Below are 26052 nucleotides of genomic sequence, written 5' to 3' on the forward strand. Positions count from 1 at the left end.
GTGAAGCACTGCCGCGTTCAAAGGTTCCTTCCCTCCCTTAAAGGGAAGGGCCATCACTGCAGGCTCTGCAGCATAAAAAATACCTACCGGGACCACCAAGGCAGACGTGATACTGTGCCGGGCTGATCGAACGCGGGCAGGAACCCGCGGAACAAACTGCAACAAGAAAGGTAAGGTTTTTTTTTACTTACCTCAGCCACCCCGCCTTTAATCATCGCCCCCGAAGCGGCCGGCCGCCCGATGCACGCCTCCTGCAGCTGTCGGTGTTTTCGGGGGGCGGAAGCCAATTTCGGGTCCGGCGCAACCGGGGCGATGCGCACGACGATGATGTCACAATCTCCGGGTGACGGAGATCGGGGAGCAACGCCTTAGCGCCGCCGCAAAACTCCCGCCAAATATGGCAAGAGTCGATGTCAGTGCTGTGCCCAGTTGCAAAGGCACCCAATTTTGCCCTCTCTGTGTCCTCCTCACAGCTTACTTTGCAACCTAGCTTTGTATCATCAGCAAACTTGGATATATTTCACTTGGTTCCCTTATCTAAGTCATTGATATAGATTGTAAATAGCTGAAGCCCAAGCATTGATCCTTGCAGCACTCCACTAATTACACCCTGCCATCCCGAAAATGAACCGTTTATTCCTACTCTCTGTTTTCTGTCCGGTAACCAATCCTCAATCCATGCTAATATATTACCCCCAATCTCATGAGCCCTAATCTTGTACAACAACCTCTTATGTGGCATCTTATCAAATGCCTTCTGAAAATCCAAATATACTACATCCACTGGTTCCTTATCTATCCTGGTAGTTAGACCCTCAACAAACTGTAATAGATTTGTCAAACATACATTTATCCCTTTCATAAATCCATGTTGACTCTGCCTAATCATTTTGTGATTTTCCAAGTGCCCTGTTACCACAGCCTTAAAAATAGATCTAACATTTTCCTTACTACTGATGCCAGGCTAACTGGTGTATAGTTCACTGTTTTCTCTCTCCCTCCTTTCTTGAACAGCGGTGTTATATTTGCCACCTTCCAATCCACAGGCACTGTTCTAGAACTTACGGAATTCTGGAAAACCAATGCATCCACTATCTCTATAGCCACCTCTTTTAAAACCCTAGGATGTAGGCCATCAAGTCCAGGGGATTTGTCAGCATTTAGTCCCATTAATTTCTCCAGTACTTTTTCTTTACTAATATTAATTACTTTAAGTTCCTCACTCTCATTAGACCATTGGGGGGGGGGAAATTTGGTTGGTTTGCACTTCCCGTTAGTGCCTTAAGAGGGCGCTAATGGGGCGCAAAGCAACTAGCGCCCGGGTGTGGCGATGTTTGCGCCGCTCGCGAAACTGACCAGACATTTTGCGGCGGCGCTAAACACTACCGCCACGATCTCCTGCGCCCGCAGATCGTGATGTCAGTCGAGCGTGCAACATCCCGGTAGCGCCCCGGACCGGATATTGAGTGGCGCCCCCTGCCTTACCGCCTGCCGCTAGCAACGACAGGTTGAGGGGAACATTTTGCAGTTGGGAAGGGACTGGGGGAGCACTTTTTAAAGGCAACCGGTTCCTGCCTTTTTTTTCGGCAACATTTTTGCACCATGCATTCTGAGTGAGAGAGAGAGAGACTTCTGGAGATATTCAATGCTGTGTTGAGGAGTTTTGGGTACTGCGCAGCACTTTACAGGTTCATTTTGATTTGATCTTCCTTGCATCAATTTAGAAGAGACTATGGGAGCTGCACTCTGACATCTTTCACTGGGCCTCTCCATTGTTCTTTCCAGCAGGTTTGATGTACAGGTCTCTCCAGGCCGAGATTCAAGGCTGCAATGAGCAAGGTGTGGATGCAGAGCAAGATCAACCCTCCCCTTTAAGATCTGGCCAGCGCCAATGTGTCTGTGTTCCATTGCTGACTGACATTACATGAGCTTCGTCAGCGCTCTGAGATAGCACCTCGCTCCTCAGCGTTAGCACCTTAAGAGAGGTGTGTAGTGCCTGATTTAGCGCTCCAATCACTTCCAGGGGTGATAGAAGCCAAGTTTGCAGTTGGAGGCGATAATTAGCGCCAGGCGCTAAACTTTGCGCCCGGTCGATAATTGCGCCCCAAACGGGGCGATACCGAATTTCTTCCCCTTGGTTCCCAACAATTTCCGGTATGTTGTTTGTGTCTCCTACTGTAAAGACAGATATAACATACTTGTTCCATGTCTCTGCCATTTCCTTATTCCTCATTATAATTTCTCCTGTCTCTGTCTCTAAGGAACCCATGTTTACTTTCATTAATCTCTTCCTTTTCTCTTATAATCTGTTTTTATATTTCTTGCTGGTTTCTATTTACTCCCTCTTTATCAATTTCTTGGTCATCCTTTGCTGATTTTTAAAACTGTCCAATCCTCAGGCTTACTACTCTTTTTGGCAAGATTGTAAGTCTCTTCATTTAATCTAATACTATCCTTAACTTTTCTAGCTAGCCGTGGTTGTACCATGTAGGGGTCGCAAAATCCCCTCAGCCCCCGAAGATCGGGAAATATTAATCCACATCGTGGACGAAGACTTGTGTGATTTAAATTGTCTCTGGGTTGGACAATGTTTTAAAACATACCCAGAACCGCAAAAGGCTGCGTTAAAAAGCTCGTAAGCTAGGCAGCACTTGGACACTGGAATCAAAGAACTTTGTGAAAATCGCACACTTTAAGATTGTACATTTTATTAAAAGATGTACTCTTGAGTTTTGGACTGTTTGAATTGCCCAGGGCATAAAAATGGCTGAACAGACCTCATGGAAACAGAATTTTAAAAGGCAGCAGAAAAGGACAGACAAGCAGTTAGCATATGAAAAGCTCAGCGCTGCCCTGTAGTAAGTTTGAATGGAGCCCGAGCTGTCAGTCACCCTGTGGTATTGGGTGGGTCCGGTAACCTACAAGCTGCTTGTTTACACTGGGGAGTAGCCCGTTTGAATCAGCCCATCATCGGACAGCAAGCACAATGGGTTGTTTACACACATCCATTCACTGAAATTGACTCTACTACGTGATGTCTCCATGTATGAATGGAGGAAGTTAAAAGCCCTTCTCTTGTGTATTCGGACTTTTCGGCACGAAATTGCGCACGGACCTTTTCGGCGCGAAAACAGCAGGGACTCCCAGGGTATAAAGATTAAGCCCAGGAAGTCCTCCGGGGATTTTTGTCTCTTTTACTCTTTGGACTGCAGGTGAGCAAGGCTTCTGACCCACTAGCAAGACAATCTAGTGAGAAGTAAAGGGGTGGTAATTTAAAGGAAATGTTACTAAGATTGTAAGATTAACATTGTAGCCATTTATCCCTCATTTTTGCCATCTGCCTTCCCCTGTTAAGCAATTTTACCGTGATTACTTTGATCGTGTGGTGTAGTTTCTTTAGTTTTAATCAAATTTGACTTTCTTGCATCCAGACCATTTGTCCGTTTTTAATATATCATTAATGATAAGTTCCTCCAGTCAGAACTGGAGGGGGTGGGGGGTTAGCGATTCAAAACTGCTGATTGGAATTGGTCACAGTGCAGTGGCAAAGGCTGCCTGACCAGGTAAATTACTGTAAACCAGGTAAAGGATGCCCCCCCTACAAATTGGCGACCGCAGCAGGACTGGAGGCAGTTTTTGATATGATAAGTGGTCTGGATCTGGAGAAAGCATCAGCTCTTGCTTTTCTTGCTTTCAGTCTGTGGGTAGCCCTGCAGAAGTTAGCGGCAGCATGTAAGTTGACCTATTATAGTATAGGTGGCTGGGTTAAGAAGGGTGAGATGAGGGTGTGGGAGGAGGTTACAGAGGCCAAGAATCGGGAGTCAGAGTTTGAAAAATGCCAGTCAGAGGTAGAACGCCTCATAAGAGAGGTGAATGAGGCCAGAGATAGTGGGATGAGTGTGTGGGAAGAAAATGCATGCCTCACACTAAAGGTCACGAAATGCCAGGCAGAGATAGAGCGCCTTGTGCAGGAAGTCACAGAGGCTAGGGACAGTGAGATGAGGCTACAGGAGGAAAACGCACACCTCACCCAAGAAGCTAGCGAGGGCAAAAGCCACGCGAGGCACAAGATAGAGTTCCTAAAGTGCCAAATTACAGAAGCAAAGAGTAACGAGATGAGACTGCGGGAAGAGAATGCCCGCCTCACCTCAGAAGTAACAGAGCAGGAGGAAAAGGTTAGGGAGGTAAAGGCAGCTTATAAGCTGGCCTGCAACCAAAGGTTTAGTGGAGCAGATCATACCCCATGTAACAGAAAGATAGAGAGTTTGGGTATGGAGTCACTAAGGACTAAAGGGATGGTATGTCTCATAAGTCAGAAGCGAAGTCCATCGGACAGTACCAGCAGCCCAAATCAAACCGCCCCACAGGCAGCACCCAGAACAGAGCTGGCTAGGGAATTAGAGATCCCAAGACCGCAGCCCACAGCTCCGAGTTTTGAGGAGCTCTGGCAGCAAGAAGGGGTGGACAATGGGGTGGTAGGAGCACGCCAGCAGGTCCCGCTAGGCAGGCGGGGACCAGGACCAGTGTACCCCCTCCGACAACGGAGGTATGGTCCGCCCGTGAATGATAATGACCCAGGGGCTGTTCAGCATACCTATCTGGTACCCTATGATACCCAACAGCTCAGAGGCTTGGTGAAACATATTCCCCTGCTCTCCGAAAAGGGAGACCCCTCAATGCACTTCCAAGAGATAGAACAGGCAGCCTGTGTTAACGGCTGTGATGATGAAGAGAAAGCCAAATTTTGCTTTTCTCTGTAGATAGTAAGCTCTATCAGACCCTTTCAGATGAGGCTAAGAGAGGGCAGAAGGGTTTTGAGGAACTAAAGGAGGAAATACTGGAAGCCATGGGTGCGAACGACGGCAGTCCGTTCGATCGCATAGGGAAAACACTGCAGAAGGAAGGGGAGACCCCACAGGCATTTGCAGACAGGCTGTGGCCAGTCTACAACAGCGCATGTACACGGGGACAAGATAGGGCACACCTGAAACAGCGGTAGCAGACCCAATGGCTTTGTTGCCTGGTGTCCAATTGCCTGCTCCAGATTAAAGCAAAGGCTGATACTTGGTTTGACCACCGAGACCCCCTAGCAACTGAAGAGACTGTAATCCGGCAGCTCACGGTAGCATATAGGAGTGGTAGGAATAGTGGGACCCCGCAGCAAAAGGGTAAGGTCCACGAGGTTAAACCTGGGGCTCAATACAAGAGTGGCGCCAGGAGGGGAGCCGTCCCTCCCAGAACAAGGTCACTTGTTACAGGTGCGGAGAGGTTGGCCACTGGCGCAGGGATTGTGAAAAGCCTGGTAGAGACGATAAAGCCAGGAACCCCGCAGCCCCAACTCAGAAGGCAGAGACAGAAACTCCTCCCGATAGTCGAGTCCATCATGGAGTCGATAAAATCCTTCCTCAGGGCCAATCAGGGAAAGGTAGCAGCCATCAGTGGTGCTGCAGCCCCCTCACCCACCTCTGCCTCCCCACAATGACTGGAGCCCGCGCAGCCTGTCCGTCTGTGTAATCTCCGGTACGATGAATGGAAGAGACCGCTCGTACAGATGGAGGTAGAGAAGGTTACAGGGACTTATCTATTGGATACGGGGGCATCATGCACCGTGATCCATACGGATAATCCCACCACCTCACCTCTGTCTAACGAGGTTCCATACATACTATCGGGATTCACCGGTCAGGAGCAGGCGGGGTACGAATTTATGGGCAGGCAGCAGACAGCATGGGGAAGCAGCATCGGAATAATCGGCTGCTGCTCGAGCCCAGCAAGAGCCACCAGTGGGAGATAGGAGACCTAGTGATGATAGGAAACTATGCCCGGGTGGGAAGTTTAGAGCCACTCTGCATGGGACCCTATAGTATAATTGATAGGGCCAGCCCCATGGTCTATGCAGTAAAACTACCCTGGTGCACAAAGTGGTTCCACGCCGACCAATGTATCTATATATATATAAAAGAGTTTGTCTGTTTGTCTGTTTGTCTGTCTGTCTGTTTGTCTGTTTGTCTGTCTGTCCGGCTATACAATCAAAGGTTATAGAGCATACCTACACATATATTATATCAAAAGAAAGCTTATCATTAGGGGAGTCTAATAGGCATATTTACTTTTAGGTCAGACAAAAATTGTTTGGACAGTATACAAAAAAGTTTCAAAAAATGGCAAAATTCCGCTCATTAGCGTTGAGTGACGTGATGGTTGACCAATCATACAGGGGATAGCGTTGAGTGACGTGATGGTTCACCAATTGTACAGGGGATAGCATTGAGTGACGTGATGGTTGACCAATTTGTGCATCACGGGGGGGGCGTTCATTGTGTGTGTGGGCGGGCCATCCTATAGGGGATAGTGTTGAGTGATGTGATGGTTGACCAATCCTACAGTTGAGTGACCTGATGGTTGACCAATCGGTGCGTCATGGGGGGCGTTTCATTGCATGTGTGGGCGGGCCGAATCCTTCTGAGCTGAGGTGAGTGGCCGCCATCTTGATTCCTAACTATTGATTTATTTTTCCCACTTTCTGTGTGCTTATTTTGAAATATAGATTTCCAGCAAAAAAAAAGTTGCTTTTAAAAGAAAAAAAAATCCTTTTGCAACGGGGGCTCGTGCTTTCCCCGCCTCGGCGGTGGTTGAGCTGCCTGCAGGCCTCAGGCCTCGAAGCCTCGGCCTCTCCACACCAGCCACGCCCGAGCTAGGCACTGCCTGTCCCGCTGGGGCTGATACCAAACCAGCGGGTCCGCGATCGCCACCATCTTGGTAAAGGCTGGCGCGGCGGCACTGAGCCGAGCATAGCCATCGCTGCCATCTTGGTAAAGGCTGGCGGGGTGGGAGACAGCGAGCGCGTGAATGTCGGCGGCAGCCCGGAGCGCGACCTGAGAGTTGGGCCGGGCCTCACGCGCTCGGCCGCGCGCCGGCCGGCCCTGAGGCGCTGATCCACACACGGGGCTTCGGCTCACCACGTCCAGGCTTGGAGGAAAGGGAGAGAGAGGGTGAGGGAGGGAGAGAGAGAGGAGGAGGGAGGGAGAGAGAGAGGGGGAGGGAGGGAGAGAGAGAGGGGGGAGGGAGGGAGAGAGAGGAAATCAGGGAGAGACAGGGGGAGGGAGAGGACAGGGGGAGGGGGAGGGAGGAGGAGAGGAGGAGGGAGGGAGGAGGGAGAGGAGAGTGGGAGGGAGAGGAGAGGGGGAGGGAGGGAGAGGAGAGGGGGAGGGAGGGAGAGGAAAGGGGGAGGGGGGGAGGAGAGGGGGAGGGAGGGTGAGGAGAGAGGAGGGAGGGAGGAGAGGAGGGGGAGGAGAGGATGGAGGGAGGGAAGGAGGGAGAGGAGGGAGGGAGATGAGAGGGGGAGGAGAGAGGGAGAGAGAGTGGGGAGGGAGAGAGAGGGGGAGAGAGGAGGAGAGAGAGGGGGAGGGAGGGGGGAGGGAGGGAGAGGGGGAGGGAGAGAGAGGGGGAGGGAGGGGGAGAGAGGAGGAGGGAGAGAGAGGGGGAGGGAGGGGGAGGGAGAGAGAGGGGGGAGGGAGAGGAGAGGGGGAGGGAGGGGGAGGAGAGGAGGAGGGTGAGGAGAGGGGGAGGGAGGAAGAGAGGGGGAGGGAGGGGGAGGTGAGGGGGAGGGAGGGTGAGGAGAGGGGGGAGGGAGGGAGAGGAGGGGGAGGGGGGAGGGAGGGGGGAGGGAGGGGGAGGAGAGCAGGATGGGAGGGCGAGGAGAGGGGCAGGGAGGGAGAGGGGAGGGAGGGAGAGTGGGTAAAGCAGGGAGAGACAGGGGAGGAGAGAGAGCGGGTGAGGAGGGAAAGAGTGAGGGGTGGGAGAGGAGGGAGAGCTTGCCTTCTTCCTTCCTTCCTTCCTTCCTTCGCAGGCGTCCATCGGGCCAGGCCTGAGGCGCTCCTTCCCCCCCTCTCTCCAGGCTAATCCCGAACTAAACCCAGCAGTCTCTCTCTCTCTCTTCCCCCCATCTCTCTCTTCTCCCCCCGTCTCTCTCTCTCTCTCTCCCTCCCCCTCTCTCTTTCCCTCTCTCTCTCTCCCCCCCCCAGTCTCTCTCTCTCTCTCTTCCCCCCAGTCGCTCTCTCCCCCAGTCTCTCTCTCCCCCCCAGTCTCTCTCTCTCTCTTCCCCCAGTCGCTCTCTCCCCCCCCTTCCCCCAGTTGCTGTCTCCCCCCCAGTCTCTCTCTTCTCCCCCCAGTCTCTCTCTCTCTCTCTCTTCCAACAACAACATGCCCTCAAAAAACCCTCGGCACTGCCGGGCACTCCATCTAGTATTGTATAAATCTGACCGTACAATTCAAGTTCACAGGCTGTAAAGACAGGCACTGTGGCTTGTTTCAAGGGAAAAGTTGTCCGGCCCACCAATTGGGACACTTCCCCACCCCAGTGGGACCTAAGTTTTGGCCAAAGTTTAAATTTGAACCAGTTACTTCGTTCAGAAACAGAGAAACCGCAGCCTGAGAGTAGAAATCTGCAGGCTACTGCGAGTTCATTCATAGAAAATCGCTTGGGGGGCTCCAGGGAGGAGCTGCCTTTTGAAGAGACTGCCCGCACATGCGTAGTCACTGGTCTGGAGACAGGAATTCCCCAGTCTTTTGAACGGCCTGGTCGCGCAGGCGCAGTTCCCCAGCCCGTGACCACAGCGGCTCCTCTTCAGTTTCCCTGCGCATGCGCAGTCGCGCGCCTGAGGGGCGAGGTTTCCCAACACTGGGTTCATGCAGGCGCAGTCGCCTGTTTGAATACAGAGGTTTCACAGCCTCTGCCATGGGACTCCGGGTAGGAGGTTCGCGCAGGCGCAGTCACCTGTTTAAAGGGACAAGCTTCCCAGACCGCTTCTAGAGTGGTTCCCCTTATGGTGTGGGACTCTGGGGAGGAAGGGATAGCAATTCCTCTTGCAGGGGACATATGGAAGGAGCTGGTACCATGGAGAGGAAGATTTTCAGCCACCAGCAGCGGTTGGTGAGGGGATACCTGCCCCTAGTACAGGAGTGGGTAGGGAAAAGGAGACAAACCCGGATTACTGGCAGGCTGCCAGGTATATTAAACAGTGCAGGCTGTTTGCATCAGGGGGAGAAAGGTCCCAACCAGCTAGGGCTGTGACCCAGGCTCAGGGTCCGTCAGCCAAAGTTTCCCCCACAGAGATGCCCCTCAGAAGGTCTCAGCGGGTCCACAAGCCCAAGATAAGATGGTCACCAGAGTACCCGCCACAAAGAGCAATCTCCCGAGCCCGGGAGGAAACAGATCACGGAGGTCCCCAACTAGCAGCCATAAGCTGCCAGGGACTAGAAGCAGGAGGCAGTCCAGCTTCGCTGCAGGCAGCAGTAATCTGCGACAGTGACACCAGAGATTAGCCTGGCCATCTGGAGATGGGCGGCATTTGTATTATAGCTTTGTGTTAAGTTACCAATGTTTATAGCTTGATTTAAGGTGTTTAAATTTTAAGTTTAGAATGTAACTAGTAGTTTTGAGTTTAAGTTTAAAGTTTAAGTTTATAAGTGTGCCAAATGCTTGTATTTTGGTCCGAGGTCGAGGGACCCGACCATGTCTCCAACTAAGGCAGCAGGTCAGTGAGAGACCTGGCTGCATGTCCTTTTAAGTTCCTTTGCAGGAGAGTGGACAAAGGAGCAGCCCTGTTCACCCAGCCTGAGCTGGGCATCGAATGAAGATATGGTTATACAGAATGTTGGGGATCACCTCGCCACTGGACAAATCCAGGAGGAGACCCCGCAGCGATCTTCGGGAGAAACCGGACAGGGTCCAGAGGAACCTGCCTACTCATCCTACGTGGAAGAGATGGCCCCAGCTGGTGGGGCACAACCCAGCACTATCCTGACCGAATTTCACTTGTGGGAGACCTCGCTATTGAGGAGTCATGGTGGGGAAGCGCGGGTGCCTTGTCAGATAGGGACGCGTTCCCTGGGAGTGGGTGGTGATGGCCTGGGAAAGATTGTAAAGGTGAGGGGGAGACCCAAGAGTCACGTGGGTGCGTTCGGGGAAGGGAGGAACTCACCCGGGGCCCACGGGCAAAGTTAGAGTGTAAGTGTGGCTGGGAAGGATGAGTGGGTGGCCGGATCTGGGGTCCAAGTTTGCGTGTGGGGCCAGTGAGAGCCGCCACACAGGCACCCATCATTTTCTGCAGTCAGTCGAGGGAAGACGGGAGGGGGAGAGACTGGGAGTCGCGATCCCATACTCTCCGGTCTCGGTCTGTGAAACATGAGTGGTGCCCCGCCTCCACAAAGGGACAAGGGAACGGCTCGGGGCTGGCGGATCAGACTGTTCTGTAAAATCCATTCTGTATGTTTTAAAAGTTTAAGACCATTAAAGGGGGGGTGGAAGGAACATTTACTGCTCGGGTGGGAGGAGCAATACCCACTCGAATTTCACGACCCACCATTGGCACGTGATGGTCGGGGTTTATTTCAGCATTTTGTTTCAAATGTTTAATGAAGATTTTTATATTTTATTTTACAGTTCCAAGCGGTGCAGAGGTGTAGGACCCTCTCTGTGCTTGGGATCATTTTGATTACATTGTATAACCAAGATTGCAACATTTTGTAATATGTTATAATGTAACAAGTGGTGCAGGGGTATGAGACCCCTATTGTAACATTTTGTAACTGATGTATCTGTAGATGCCTGCTGTACCATGGTTTTTCTCGGATTTGAGGGGAATTGACGGGTCGGGGAAACAGTGATAGGTAGCTATAGGTAAATACAGGGGATGATTGTTTGTGGGGGGTCAGAAAATTTTGCTCACTCCTTCAAGAGGATACTACAAGCAAGTTGGAAGTAGCCAAGGGGGGAATGTAGGGGTCGCAAAATCCCCTCAGCCCCCGAAGATTGGGAAATATTAATCCACATCGTGGACGAAGGCTTGTGTGATTTAAATTGTCTCTGGGTTGGACAATGTTTTAAAACATACCCAGAACCGCAAAAGGCTGCGTTAAAAAGCTCGTAAGCTAGGCAGCACTTGGACACTGGAATCAAAGAACTTTGTGAAAATTGCACACTTTAACATTGTACATTTTATTAAAAGATGTACTCTTGAGTTTTGGACTGTTTAAATTGCCCAGGGCATAAAAATGGCTGAACAGACCTCATGGAAACAGAATTTTAAAAGGCAGCAGAAAAGGACAGGCTGTTAGCATATGAAAAGCTCAGCGCTGCCCTGTAGTAAGTTTGAATGGAGCCCGAGCTGTCAGTCACCCTGTGGTATTGGGCGGGTCCGGTAACCTACAAGCTGCTTGTTTACACTGGGGAGTAGCCCATTTGAATCAGCCAATCATCGGACAGCAAGCACAATGGGTTGTTTACACACATCCATTCACTGAAATTGACTCTGCTACGTGATGTCTCCATGTATGAATGGAGGAAGTTAAAGGCCCTTCTCTTGTGTATTTGGACTTTTCGGCATGAAATTGCGCACGGACCTTTTCGGCGCGAAAACAGCAGGGACTCCCAGGGTATAAAGATTAAGCCCAGGAAGTCCTCTGGGGCTTTTTGTCTCTTTTACTCTTTGGACTGCAGGTGAGCAAGGCTTCTGACCCACTAGCAAGACAATCTAGTGAGAAGTAAAGGGGATGGTAATTTAAGGGAAATGTTGCTAAGATTGTAAGATTAACATTGTAGCCATTTATCCCTCATTTTTGCTGTCTGCCTTCCCCTGTTAAGCAATTTTACCGTGATTACTTTGATCGTGTGGTGTAGTTTCTTTAGTTTTAATAAAATTTGACTTTCTTGCATCCAGACCATTTGTCCGTTTTTAATATATCATTAATGATAAGTTCCTCCAGTCAGAACTGGAGGGGGGTATTTAGCGATTCGAAACCGCTGATTGGAATTGGTCGCAGTGCAGTGGCAAAGGCTGCCTGACCAGGTAAATTACCATAAACCAGGTAAAGGGTGCCCCCCTACAACCACTTTGCCAGTGAAGTTTTTATTCCTCAAGGGAACTTATATTCGTTGAGAATTATGAATTATTTCTTAAGTGTTTGCCATTGCTTATCTGCTGTCATATTTTTTTATCTAATTTCCATATCTAAATTTAAGACCCTAGTTTTGGACTTAACCACATCACTCTCAAACTGAATATGAAATTATATTATATTATAATCACTCTTCCCCAGAGAATCCTTTACTTTCAGATTATTGCTTAACCCTGTCTCTTTACACAATACTAGATCTAAAATAGCCTGATCCCTAGTTGGTTCCTAAAAAATAAAAGCAAGTGAAATGGTCGTCGATCTCATTGCTGTTTGTGGAATGTTGCTGCTGTGTTTGTCTACATAACAACAGTTGCTGCACAAACTGTAATTCATTGTACAGTACCCACCACATATAGCTCATTTGTGCTAATGCAATATGCCAGCTGTATGCTGTGGACGGTAAAACTAATGCTATGAAATAACTCCCGAAGCTGCCTGAAGTCTCCACTTTCTGACTGCTGCGAAACTGACAAACTGGGACATGTGGAACTTGGTGTATTTTTTTACACATAATTGTTAACAGTGCAAACATTATGGAGATTTCAGGCAGCTTCGAAAAGTTGATTGAAGCTGCCCGATGACACCACTTTCTCACTGCCTTCTGTAAAAGTTAGCAGCAGCCAGAAGGCCATTGGTACCTGTGAAGGAAAGTCCAAACTTATCGTTATGCTCTTCTTTGTCTTACTGTCACAGGCCCTCTCAGAACCTTGTCTGAAGGGGTTGTGGGGGCGGGGGGTCTCAGTCCAAGGCTTACTGCCAGCTTCCCGGCGCATTGCTGATTGCGCCTCTGTGAAAAGCCTTGGGTTATTCTTCTACATTAAAGGTGCTGTATAAATGCAAGTTGTTGTTGAGGAATTTGAGTTCAGAGGGCTGAGGACACTTTCTCCTGCCTCATTTCCATTACAACACTGGGTCTGCACCTAATGCTGGTGCAAACCCAGGTTCACCCAGTTAAAAAAAATACCAAATCCAGGAGTAGTGAAAAGAGGGCAAAGACTCTTGTCCCCGGCCTTTTTTCTCTTTGCAGTGCTTAGGAAATGACCGTAACTCAGGTTCTGCAGACAGGAATATCGGGGTCATGAATTCATGGTTGTCATTGGCTATTGGTGGGAGCATGATACTGTCAAGCCACTGATTTGTCTTATTGAGGAGTCAAATCAGTCATAAGAACATAAGAGCATAAGAAATAGGAGCAGGAGTAGGCCATTCATTAATTCATGGCTGAATTCTACATTGACTCCACATCCCACCCTATCACCATGTCCCTTGATTCCCTTAGTGCCCAAAACTTTATTAATCTTGGTGTTGAATATACTGATCGACTGAGCATCCACAGCCCTCTGGGGTAGAGAATTCCAAAGATTTACAACCCTCTGAGTGAAGAAATTTCTCCTCACTTCAGTCCTAAATGTCCGACCCTTATCCTGAGTCTATGCCCCCTCGTCCTAGACTCTCCAGCCAAGGGAAACAGCTTCTCAGCATCTACCCTGTCAAGCCCTCTAAGAATTTTATATGTTTCAATGAGATCACCTCTCATTCTTCTAAACTCCAGAGAATATAGGCCTAGTCTACTCAATCTCTCCTCAATGGTCAGCCCTCTCATCCCAGGAATCAATCTAGTGAACCTTCATTGCACTCCCTCTAAGGCAAGTATAGGTAAGACCAAAATTGTACACAATACTTCAGGGTGTGTAGTGTCTTGTAGTGTGATCAGTTGTTCCATAGCATATGATCCAGGAAAGGTGCTAAATTCTTCTCATCCTCAGTGGGAGTCTATGGATGTCTTGGAGGTAGGAAGTTCATTTTTCTAACCCAATTTCAGTTTAGTTAGCCCTTATAATGAGCCACACCAAGGACATCAGATAAAGGATGCAGTTCAAGGGCACTTGATTACAAGGGAAAACAAGTTATTTAATTCTAAACAACTCAATAGTAAGGCACAATTCGAATATTGTATGTAAATTTGAACACCTACCTTTCTGAATTACTTTGATCTGTTGGAGCGAGTTCAGAGAAGAGTGGTAAAAACAAGTCCAAGACTATGGGCTGAACTTGTTTCTGTTTAGAACGCAACACAACAGTGAAATTTAGAATAACTTTAGCACTGTTCTACTCATTTACATCACAACTGCAGTTGCTGAGGTTTTAAAGGTTCTTGTTTTTTTTTCTAGATGGTACAAAACTTTCTTCAACTTATTTTCTGCTATCCACCTCCTCTCTGACATCCCGGGCCATGTATAGTGGTGAACGAACAAGGAAGAATTATCATTAATGTAAAGTACACTTTTAATCCATTTTTCTCCCTTCTCTCCTGAAGACATTGGGCTGGATTTTCATTGAGGAGTTGGGTAGGAGGCGGGACTACAACTTTCGGGGTTGTAGTCACGCCTCCATCGAGTTCTAGCCAACCCACACGATTTTGACTTGATTGACCTTGTTGAGCCCACCCAGCGGGCTCAGCAGCCCAATTATGGGCCACCCAGCAACAGGTGACGTCACAGATTGATATTTCATCTGTCAAGACCTTTTGTCAGATGAAATATCAGTGTTTCACAGCTGTTTGAAGCTGTCAAACACTGACAATCTGTACTCCAGGTTAATTCCTTCCTCTCAGACTGATTTAGAGATCTCCCCGGAACAGAAAGCTGAATGCTGGAACTTTTGACGGATCGCGGCCATTCTGCTTTCTGTGCCGGTGAGATGAGGGTCTCCCGAGACCTGAAGGAAGGCTGTAAAGATATGTAAATGTAAGTACAACTTCTTTAAACACTTTACAGACACCAAACACACTTACCTCTGCACTCATGCACCCATCACTCACCTGAACACCGGACATCTCGACCCCTCCAAGCCCTTCATCCCGACAGCCCACCTCGCTAACTTGGCGTGGTTTGGAGCCATCGGGAATCCCACATTTCAACAATGAAAATAGGGATTAGGCTAAAAACTGCCTGTTAACTACCAGTTAACAGGCAGTTAATTGGCACTAATCCCCTTCCCGCCTCGGAGAGGCGGGTCCCAGTGCGGGTCGGGTACCCGCCTCCTTTGAAACTGGCATGGAGGCGGGTTGGGGGCGGGATGGGTTCGTGTCCCCTGATTTTGGGATTTTAACCCCCCACATGCCTCCAACCCCGCCTCCACGGCCCAATGAAAATCCTGCCCATTGACTTGGTACAGTTCAGCAGGCACGAGCTACCCTTCAAGTGCCTTACCTAAGCAGCCAATCTCCATGTATGTCCCTGGAAAATGGCTATCTGCAGGCTATGCAGCCTTGATGGCCATCACAGCCGAGCAGGTACTGTCCTCACCAGGATTTGGCCAAGACCATAGATGCGTTGAGGTAACTTGTTTACTGTAGTGAGTTGTAAGGAGGATTGGAAGCTAATAATACACAAAAGTAAGATTAAATTCAAATCCTTATTACCTGTTAATGATAAATAAAACCATTATAAAAGCAACTTGCTAAAGTGCATACATGATGTTGCAGTGTAACAGTATAATATCAAAAACCATGAGCAGCCATGTTTGTTGTTGGCAGGACAACCATGTATGCCTCAGTAAAAATGTGACCACCCTGCAATGTCCACACACAGCATTTTCCAACATAGAATCACACAGAATGTTACAAGAAACAGGCCATTCAGCCCAACAAATCTGGGCTAAATTTTTCTCCACAAGCCAGTCTCCTGCTCACTCCCCTTAATCTTTAATCTTCCTCTTTTTCAAGCAACTATGCAACTGCCTTTTAAAAAATGGGGTAGATGCAGACAGTTGTTTAAAAATAAGATAGTGATCATGATGCTGTTTACGGGCAATTACTATCTGGTGACTTTCACTCGATAGTGATCAGCAGTGGAGAACCAAGGGCTAGAAATTGGCCTCAATGTCTCCTGTTAGCGCCTCCGGGGGGCGATAACTGAGTGCTAACGACTTACCGTCCAGGCGCGGCGAGATGAATGACTCCCGTGAAATTCGGTGAGAGATTTGCAGCAGCAGTAAGTCTCTGTGCCACGATCTCCTTCGCCCGGAGATCGTGACGTCATTGCCGTGCGCATCGCCCCTGTAGCGCCCCAGACCCGAACTTTGGTTCCGCCCCCTGCAGCATTACCGGGCGATGACACCAACAGCTGCAGGAGACGTTGATTGGGAGGCCAGGCGCTTTGGGGGTGAAAGTTAAAGGGGGGGTTGCTGAGGTAAGTACATAAATTTCTGAAATGGTTTGGCTCAATTTTTTTTACTTGTCCTGGATTGCGATCGATCAGCCCGGTACTCTGCTGGAGTGCATGGGGCTGATCGAGCCGGATCGTGGTCGCCGTCGGGGACCAGCTAACTGGTCCCAATGCAGAGCCTGCAGCGATGGCCCTTTCCTTGAAGGGAAGGAGCCTCGGAGCGCGGCAGCGCTGCCCAACTACCGCCCCGCCTACGTCCTTTAGCGATCCAGGAAGGAAGTTTAGCACTCCACTTCCTTCCTGGAGCGCTAAACCCAATTTCATGAAAGCTGGGACACATTAGCACCTGGCGCTAAGTTTCCCAGCTTTCAAAGGTTACCGCCCCCAAACGGGACAAAAATGAATTTCTCCCCCCTAGTCTTATTTTCTCTCTCCAGCCCACAGCACTGAGCCAAAAGTAGTGCTCTTACTGCTCGCCCCACTGAGGTCGTCAACCTCGGCACATACCGCAAATCAATCCTGAGAGCTGCCTCGTCCATATGGCTCAGTTCCATAATGGACCGTACTCTCTCAAACTGAGCCATTAGGGCGAGCTCGGTGCAACACTTTTTCCAAATGCATTTGAATTTTACACATACTCTCATTGCCTGAACGGCGTGTTTCGATGGCTCATCGCTCCACATGGCTTCCTGTCTCAGTTATGTTAAGTCTTGTTTATAGTGTCACTTTGCACAACTCATCCAACTCAATGGCATCTCGTGAAGTTTTGAATTCCTTTTCACAGCTGCCCTTATGACGCTCTTTGCAAATAAAATTAGGGCTCAATCAAGACAAAATCGATTTCACACTTCCAGCAAGCAGGTGCGTGTAACAGTGGAGACACACAAGGGAAAGAGGCATAGAGGGAAATGAAAATCACTGAAAGCCACCAGCACCATCATTCAATTTTTAATCAATATATAAACTGTTTTATTACATACTCAGCACCAAACCCAGCAAAATAATCACATTTCAATAAGTCAGCAAATAATTTAAAACAAAAATAGAATCAGCAAAACACGGCATCAATTTTACTTAAATTAATTTAAGTCTTTTTTTGAGTTCATTAAAATATTCTACATCCATACTTGCACATATACGTTTGAATCATAGGTTATGATGACTAAAAACCCTGGGCACTCCAAGCCCAGCTATTCCAGTTAATGAAATATTCAATCACCTACGACAATATCAGTCCTCTTCATTTGTATACAGTTCAAACTCCACATACAACTGATTACTTTGTTACCAAATGGGAGAAATATTTGTAGCAGAGTTACTTTAAAAGTCTAGCATCATACAACAGCCATTTCTGTCAGGCAGTTATATTTAAAGGCCTCATATTGTGAACCACGCTTCTAACTTCATAATTGGAAGAAGCAGGGAGGAGACTATACGAAAAATAACAAGCGGTATAAATACACTAATTAACCAGTCTGGATGAATGTCTCCTGTGTAAGAGGCTCTTAAACACAACGGGGTGACCTGATTAAGATAGTTATTATATAGCACCTAATGTGTAAAAGGAATCTGTCCTCATTGTTTCTTAAGTAACAGAAAATGTTATTGTCTCATTGTTTCTTTCCCTGTTTAATGACAAAGTCATTGGAAAATTGAATGAATGAGGAAGAATTGCTGCAATGGAGGTAATGCAGATTGTATCTCAACACTTCACATCAGATGGTCAAAATAATGATTTGAAGCATAGCCATTACTTTTATTGTAAATCTGAAATATTGACTGTACTCAATGGCCCAGAATTTGCAGTTGTAATAACAGCGAAACTGTCAGCGGTGGCCGTCATTACTCTGTAAAACTGACAGAAACTACTGAAGTCTGCACTTGTGCAGTTAAATGCGGAAATCCTGAAGTTGCCATCAGTAATACTACCCTGCTCCTCCACAGGGTGCGCGGCTACAGTCCTCGCAGATGCAATCAACACAGAATAAGGGAATCTATGTGATTTTCTACTTTTTATGCACTATTCCACTGTAAAAACCAATGAAAATGTCAAGCCTTGTTTAATGAAGTGTAACTGACTTTTTAATGGCATACTAAGTCATAATTATTGTTGAACAACCTCTCTGGCCTTGAAAAAATAATTTTGTATGTGAAGTCTCATTTATTACATTACATGATAAAAATTCCATGATTTTTAAACTAATAAAAAAAAATTAAAGTTTGTTTATGATATTTCAGTTTCTACCTTAATCCCATGTGTATGTACCAATCTTTATTTCACTTTCTGTAAAAGTATTAAAAAGTGAATGATAAAACCTGATTTTTACTTCCTGGTTTGCTGTCTTTGAGAATTCTTCAATGTGATTGGCTGCTTAACCTGCTTGATGACATCACTGTTGCTGGATGCTGGAGATCCCCTATAGGTGATGCCAGCATGAAATTAATGTCAGGAAAGATGAAATCCATGCCACAGAGATCGCTAGATCTTTGTGGGCAGCTTTCTTCTAGGTCAGCGGCGAGCGCAGTCACTTCGTCGCTGACCGCAAAATCTGGGCCAATATCTAATTCTTTGGATTTTTAAAGAAAATTACTTATGGTACTTTGTTACTAAACTGATTGTTCAAAGAATTTGTCTTAAAGTGAAGGACCAACATTTTACAAAGACTAGAAAGATTACCTATACAAAAATAAAATACTGCAGGTGCTGGAAATCTGAAATAAAAACAGAAAATGCTGGAAATATTCAGCAGGTCAGGCAGCATCTGTGCAGAGAGAAATAGAGTTAACGTTTCAGGTCAATGACCCTTCGTCAGAACTGGAAAAAGTTAGAGATGTAACAGATTTTTAAGCAAGTGCAGGGGCAGGGAAAGGGGGGAGGGGAGGAAAGAACAAAAGGGAAGGTCTGTGATAGGATGGAAGGCAGGAGAGATTAAAAGACAAAAGGGATGATGGTGCAAGGCAAAAGGAGATGGTAATGGGACAAGTAAAGAAACAAAAGATGAGTCTAGATGAGGTGTAAATGGGAATGGCAGAATTATCAACAGCTGCCATGTGAAACAAAAATAGGGGCAGAGGTTATGGTCTGAAATTGTTGAACTCGATGTTGAGTCCAGAAGGTTGTAAAGTGCCTAATCAAAAGATGAGGTGCTGTTCCTCGAGCTTACATTGAGCTTCACTGGAACATTGCAAGAGGCCGAGGCTGGAGCGGTCAGAGTGGGAGTGGAGCGGAGAATTAAAGTGACAGGCAACCGGAAGCTCGGAGTCACGCTTACAGACTGAAGGGAGGTGTTCCACAAAGCGGTCAACCAATCTGCGTTTGGTATCCCCAATGTAGAGGAGACCGCATCATGAGCAGCAAATACAAAGAAAGATTACCTACCAGGTCGGGTACTCTTCATTGTTCAAACCAAACCTTCTGCAGACTGCTAGACTCAGCTCAGCCAGCTCAAGTGGTATGTGGAGGATGCATACAATGAAGCAATCAAAGTAATTGTATTAAAAGGACATGGCCTATAAATTCGGTGATGCCCCGTCAGCACGTTTGCGCCGGAAATTTAGCGCCCGCCGCCGAGCCAGTTGTGCCCGCCCCAAATTCACTTTCAGCGCCCCAAAGCGGAAGCGGGCGCCGGTACAGGGTGTGCCCGCCCTGCTTGGGCCGCTGAAAGTGAATTTCAGCGCTGCCGGTCCCGCTGCGCCACCCGATGCGGAGCGGCAGGCTGCTGTACTGCAGGCCTCCCCCTTCTCTTAAGGGGGAGGTGCCTGCAACGGCCGTAGCCCCGTTGAAAGTGCCGGCAAAAGAGCCCGGCACAACGGCGAAGTGCCAGGCTCCACGGAAACCAGCCGGCAATGCCGCGGGGGGGGGGGTGGAGGAGGCCAGGGAAGGAGGTGCGGGCAGGCGGCCGCCGAAAAAGCGGCCGGCCGCACCTCTGCTTTAAATAGCGCCTCTAAGGCTGCAGCACGGCCAGGTTTTCAAAACGTTGTTAGCGGCCACCAGGGAAGAGGCGGCCGCTACTGAAGATGGGGATCGGCGTGGTTTCGGGCGGTACCGGGGCGCTGCACACACCGATGACGTCATCGGTGCCGGCGCAGCGCTACCGGCTTACGCCGATTTAAAGGCCCACCTAATTTCAGCGGCGACGCAACTTCCGGCGCAACCCACTCTTGCACCCCTAAATGGGCGCAAACCCAAGGGAATTTCTAGGCCCATATGTCTCATGCTGCTGTATTAAGGGACACCTTGAAAGCTCTCTCACTACCACTGAGTATGTTTGGTACAAGGTGAGTTGCTGGAGTCTAAAGAACAAACAGTTCACCTTGGCTTTCCAACTTGTGCTAGATGTCACGAGGTAGATCTAAGAAAAACCTTTGTTTCCCTCTATTTCCTACAAATGTTGTATTGAATACACAGTTAGAGGTCTATTACGTATGTGTACATTACTGCTAGTTGGGGTTGGGTTGGTCAGCAAACGATAGGGTAAATTTTCATCTTCAGTGGTCCTGACACAAAGCTTGGTCTGGGAAGTTGTTCCCAAGTTCCCAATATGCACTCCCAGCATACCAAGCTCTGCATCCTTATGAAACAAATGGCGATCCCATCTGCAGTTCATCCTACAACATACATTATTTCATAATAGATATCAAAGTTAGTTTTTATTTCCTATTTTCATTCGCAAAATAAAACCAGCATAGAATTACAGTGAGTGACTGCACAGGGAAGGAGACATTGGTGAAAAACAATGGAACAATGGGCGTAGCTGTCATGGAGCTCAAGAGTTGCAAAACAAAGCTACAGGAGAAAAATTGGGGAAGACTGTAAACTGTGCAATATAACACAAGGATGTGTAGCATCTTAATATCCTGGCAATCTGCATATTGTGTCAGAATGTGTCTGATTATTTTCCTGCAATTTGAGCCCTCTGATCTCACAGGTCAAACATCACATGCCCAGTTGATGAGGTACCAATGGCCTTATTACCTGTGTGGTCACTTCACACTGATACGCAGGTAAGCAGTTTTCACAAAAGGAGAAACAAGAAAGGAATCGGTGTGTACATATAAGGAACAGGTAGTCAGGTTAGAAAATTGTAGAAGTGTAGGAGGTCCACTATCAGTTTTAAGTTTATACATGTGCCTATGACCTGCTCCAATCTAGTGGGACTATATGCAAATAATTTACCACAACCATCCATTATCACCTACCATGTAATCCAGTATCTCATTGCACATGTGCAAGGGGAAAAGATTAAGCTTGTTTCGAACACTAGTTAACTTTTTGCAACGCTTATTTGATTAGTGAGTGGGAGGGCAGAAAATAAAGACTTTCTGCTAGGCTTTCAAGCTCAGTACAGTCCATGAATGTGTCTAAAGTCTTTAAAGGTGAACTCTAACATTGATCTTTCAAAGTGGAATGTTTTCTACCCAGTAATCAACATTAAATAGCACTGTACTCATCAAAAGACACCATGGTTTGATCTAAGAGTCTTCTAGTTCTACATGTAGGGAGTTGTTTCTGCAGTTTAGATCATTATAGCTACTGAATTTGATTTGGTTACAACTGAAGAAACCCTGATTATATAAGACCCAAATTTGCTGCATTCCTCCATTCATTCTACCTTTTAGCATCTGTGTTCCACTCCTCCCCGTCTCTTATAAATGTGACCACCAACAATGAGTTAAATAGCAAGCTGACAATAAATCACTGAACTACTGAAAAATAGCCATGGGCCAAGAGGAATGAATGAAAGCTTGATGAACATTTACACATTCTATATATAGTACTAAATTTTAAAAATAAATTATATTTTCATTTTATATTTAGGAAAACGGCAGAGCTAGCTGTACATCTATCCACCAACCTTCAGAAAACCATCTTTGTTGCAAAACAGAGTAAAGTCTCAAAGTATTTGCTAGTTAAATTGTTTGTAACAACTGAGTGCAAAGAGCATGTGTGCCATGTGGCCTCTGGTACTTTGCCCAATGGCCCATGTGAGCCTAAAGAGCAAGTACTGGCCGGCTACTCATTCACGGGAGGGGTGGTAATATTACAGCCACCTGTCCCCGCCTGACCTCCATACATGTGGGTAGCGATCAGGAGCAGGAACCTTGGCTGCTTTTCCCATCTCTAGCTCAGGGGTGCTGAGTCCAATTGTAGTACCCCACCTCTGCTCCATGTGAGCGCACCTAACTAAGGACAGACTGCGAATCAAACCGGAGACCATGCAGTTTGCATGGTTTAGATAACAGCCACCTATACCCAGCAAATGGAAGACCTGCCCAGTGTAGTTTTGTAATTAACTGCCTCCCCTTTTTCCTTATTCAAGATTTTTAGAATTTGTGGAGGTTAATTCACAAAATCCCTCTTACAATCAACATTCTAATTATATTTGTCAAATTCTTTGTGTTCTTCTTCTAAAAGATAATCCCAATGCTATAAAATAATATTTTTCTCTGCTAATTAACTATCAAGAGTTTGAATGTTTACTCTACCATACTGCTGTCTCCTTCAGCATCCTGATTTTCTTCTGTGGGTGGATTGTCGTTATCATTTTTATCAGCCATTAATTTAGATTCCTCTTTAATATTTTCTGGGCTCTTCTGGCTTTCATCCGTCTGCTCCTGGCTGTTTTCTGCTGTTCCACTAACTCCAACTCCATAGTGATGCACAGCTTCTTCTGTGGCCTCACCACCAGGTTCACCCTGGGGTTCAATATCAATCTCAGTGCCTTCATTGGTTTCATCGCCAGTATCCTTTTCTGCTACAAAACCTTCCAATTCGGTGCCACAGATGTCAACATTTGCTGTACCACCAGATGTAGCCTCAAAGGAACCTTTCTGATCTAACTCAGTCGCACAGATATTATTTCCAGCAGCCTCAGTGTCCATGTCTAGCTCAGATTTGTTGTTTTCTTTTGTGTCTGGTTGTAGTTCTGCGCCACAGATGTCTACATCCGTATTAAAGTTTTCTTTTTCCAGCGTGGAGCCAAGCTCTGTAGCACAGATGTTAACCTGTGCAGTGCCAACCTTAGCTGCACTTCCATAGCCTTCCATTCTGTTCTTAGGTTCTTCATGACTCACTCCTACAGCCTCTACAAAACTGATGTTTTCATCTTCAGCAAATGTCAGCTCTTCTCCTGAGCTGTACTCACTTCCATCTGTTGCTGGATACTCCTCTGTAAATAAGTCATTGTCAGCTCTGAAAAATAAATGAATCTCAATTAGACTAACTCTAACATTCTGAATTATTTTATTCTCATCAGGATATGGCATTGCTTCAACATCAAATGTAATTACATTGACCTAATGGCATTGAGATTAAAAATCAGCCCAAATTAATGGTGTTAAAAGTCACCTCTAGCTGTTCTTTGTAAGGGTCCCTTGTGAAATAGGTTTGCACAGTCTTAGTCTAGTTCTTAATGGAGATGGGCTGCGAAAGCGCCCTTAATTGACAATGGCTACAGTGGGAAATTAAAATTGTCACATTTGAGGATGACGTTGAGGAGCATTGTTGGGACAGAGTGGAAGGGGTTTCAACTGTATGCTGTACCTGACCTAGGAGTGTTTGTTTGATACCGGACATCCAAAATGTAAATGAGTTCCTTTTACCAGTGCAAACATTCCTCACCTTGATGAACACAAAATTCACAAAAGAAAAAGTTAACAATTATAATAACCCAATAAAGCTTATCAAACATGATTTAAAAACATAGCATAACAATAATCAACAAAAAGTGAGCCTGGTGATATTCATACAACTGATTCTCCACATTACAAGGACTGATCAGGAAGAGAAGGGAGGGAACTAAAGTCTAGCAAATGGTTCAAGAGCAATGTGACTGGAGGCTCTTTGTGCCGTATAACATAGGAAGGAGGGTTGAAAAGACTAAGGAGGGAAATGTCATTTTTCTTAAATCAGCTAAAAATATTTTGCTTTTCACCATCAAAAATAGGTGGCCAATTAAACAGCTTAAATTAAATAGCCTGATTTTTAATATTAGGAACTGCCAAACCGGAACAACTTGTTATGAATTACTGTATATTTGAAAGCACAGAAGTGACTGACAGACAGTTGTTTTATGCATTGTAATGCATTTACAACAATCATGGTGTGACACCCGAGTGGGAACCTTATACTTATGTACAATGTCACTAATCATAAAATGGCAATCAACAAAAATAATCAAGTGATTACAGTCTTATTAAAATTCTTACAAATTATAATTATTTCAACATTAAAGCAGAGATTCTTCATATATAAAAATAGCAATCACGAAGCGTAATAGCAATAACCTGGGTAAAGGAGGGGGAGCTTCATTCACACCGAATAAAAGCAGTATTTGATAGGTACTATTTAATGTCAAATAAATGCAGAGCTGTAAATTCGGTGTCAAAGTCCAACATGACTCTGAAGGGAAGCGGATTGAGATTATTTCCTCCAGGAAATCATGCTCCGTCCGCTTGGCTCCAATGTCAGGTCGGGCCATAACTCACGATTCAGGCTGCAATTCAGTGCAGCACCAACTCTGCAGTTGCAATGGAGTGGACCCTGTTAGTTACAAATCTTCACCTATTTTTCCAGACCTTTCTCTAAAGTACTGATTTTATTTTTAAACTCTGATGTGTTCTTTAAATAAACTCAAACTGTAAGAATAAACACTCGTACAAACAAGTCCCACGCACTGACAGGTAAGATGTAACCATCGTCTAATGTGTGTGGATGACTTAACAACTCAATGATAAATTATTTTAGCTATTAAAAAATTATCCTAGTTCATCAGCATGTGGGATACAGAACTATAAATAAATATATATACAAATAAAATTGTAAATCTCCAATTTGGAGAGTGCAACAAATTTGCAGTAAGCTGATATCACATTTACACAGTAAAACAGACACCACATAGGAACCAAAGGTCGGGGTTGAAAGTGTACACGGGCGGAGACGCAAAACAGGAGCTATCACATCGAACGCCTGTTGCATGCCCTGCCCAATATTCAGTTCCGTTGACTTCAAACAAGCTGAATATTGGGCGTCTGGCATAACAGGTGGCACGGTGGCATAGTGGTTAGCACTGTTGCCTCACAGCGCCAGGGACCCGGGTTCGAATCCGGCCTCGGGTGACTGTCTGTGTGGAGTTTGCACATTCTCTCCGTGTTTGCGTGGGTTTCCTCCGGGTGCTCCGGTTTCCTCCCACAGTCCAAAGATGTGCGGGTTAGGTTGATTGGCTATGATAAATTGACCCTTAGTGTTAGGGGGATTAAATACGTGGGGTTACGGGGATCGGGTGGGATATGTGTCGGTGCAGGCTCGATGGGCCGAAATGGCCTCTATCTGCACTGTGGGGTTTCTGTGATTCTGTGAAATGCAATTCTGTCTGTTTTGTGTCGCTGCCCATGCAGCCCCGTTCTTTTTAACTTCACGAATATATAATTTTTGTAGATTCTGAGCTCTAAAATGATTCTGTCACAAAGTAACCCCTGTTATAGTTTTCATGCTTCCACCAATTCGGAGTCAGGATAGTGTCAGCTATCAAGGGTTTGCATGTCTGCATCTGCGTTACCCCTTCCCCACATCCCACTACTCAGATGTAAATATTTATCTAATTCAATTCAGATACGTTGATGCCTGCAACATTTGTACATGTATTAAAGTTACACTTGTATTACTGAAGGCAACTTGGGGACCAGCAATATAAGTCCCACCAATGAAAGGAGCTAACAGAACTCAGGAACAAGAGTTCTGACTTTTATAGTGCCTCTTCCCTTTAGGTCTTTTTATGTCATAGACCATTCCGCAGCTGAAAGGACAGACAGTCAACCATCTTCCAGGCCACTGCCAGTACTGCCTTGACCAAAACACTATCAGGTACGCAAAGGTGGGCCATGGTCCAATTCTCCCTCTCTGTGAAGAAACACAGTTTCCCTTTGG

The 26052-nt window shown here is 46.6% G+C and overlaps 1 protein-coding gene across 1 annotated transcript in view; it reads right to left on the bottom strand.

Annotated features, from left to right (window-relative positions):
* The window catches only part of LOC147100399 (uncharacterized), a 354033-nt gene that overhangs the window by 231379 nt on the left and 96602 nt on the right, over window positions 1-26052 (bottom strand). The window contains exon 7 of the mRNA XM_085968064.1: window positions 22614-23319. Within this exon, the coding sequence (XP_085824190.1) occupies window positions 22614-23319 (706 nt within the window). The remainder of the gene's footprint in view (window positions 1-22613; window positions 23320-26052) is intronic.

Source organism: Somniosus microcephalus, chromosome 26 (assembly GCF_052327205.1).
Source record: "Somniosus microcephalus isolate GS21.2 chromosome 26, FLI_Smic_1.0, whole genome shotgun sequence".
Lineage (NCBI taxonomy): Eukaryota > Metazoa > Chordata > Chondrichthyes > Squaliformes > Somniosidae > Somniosus > Somniosus microcephalus.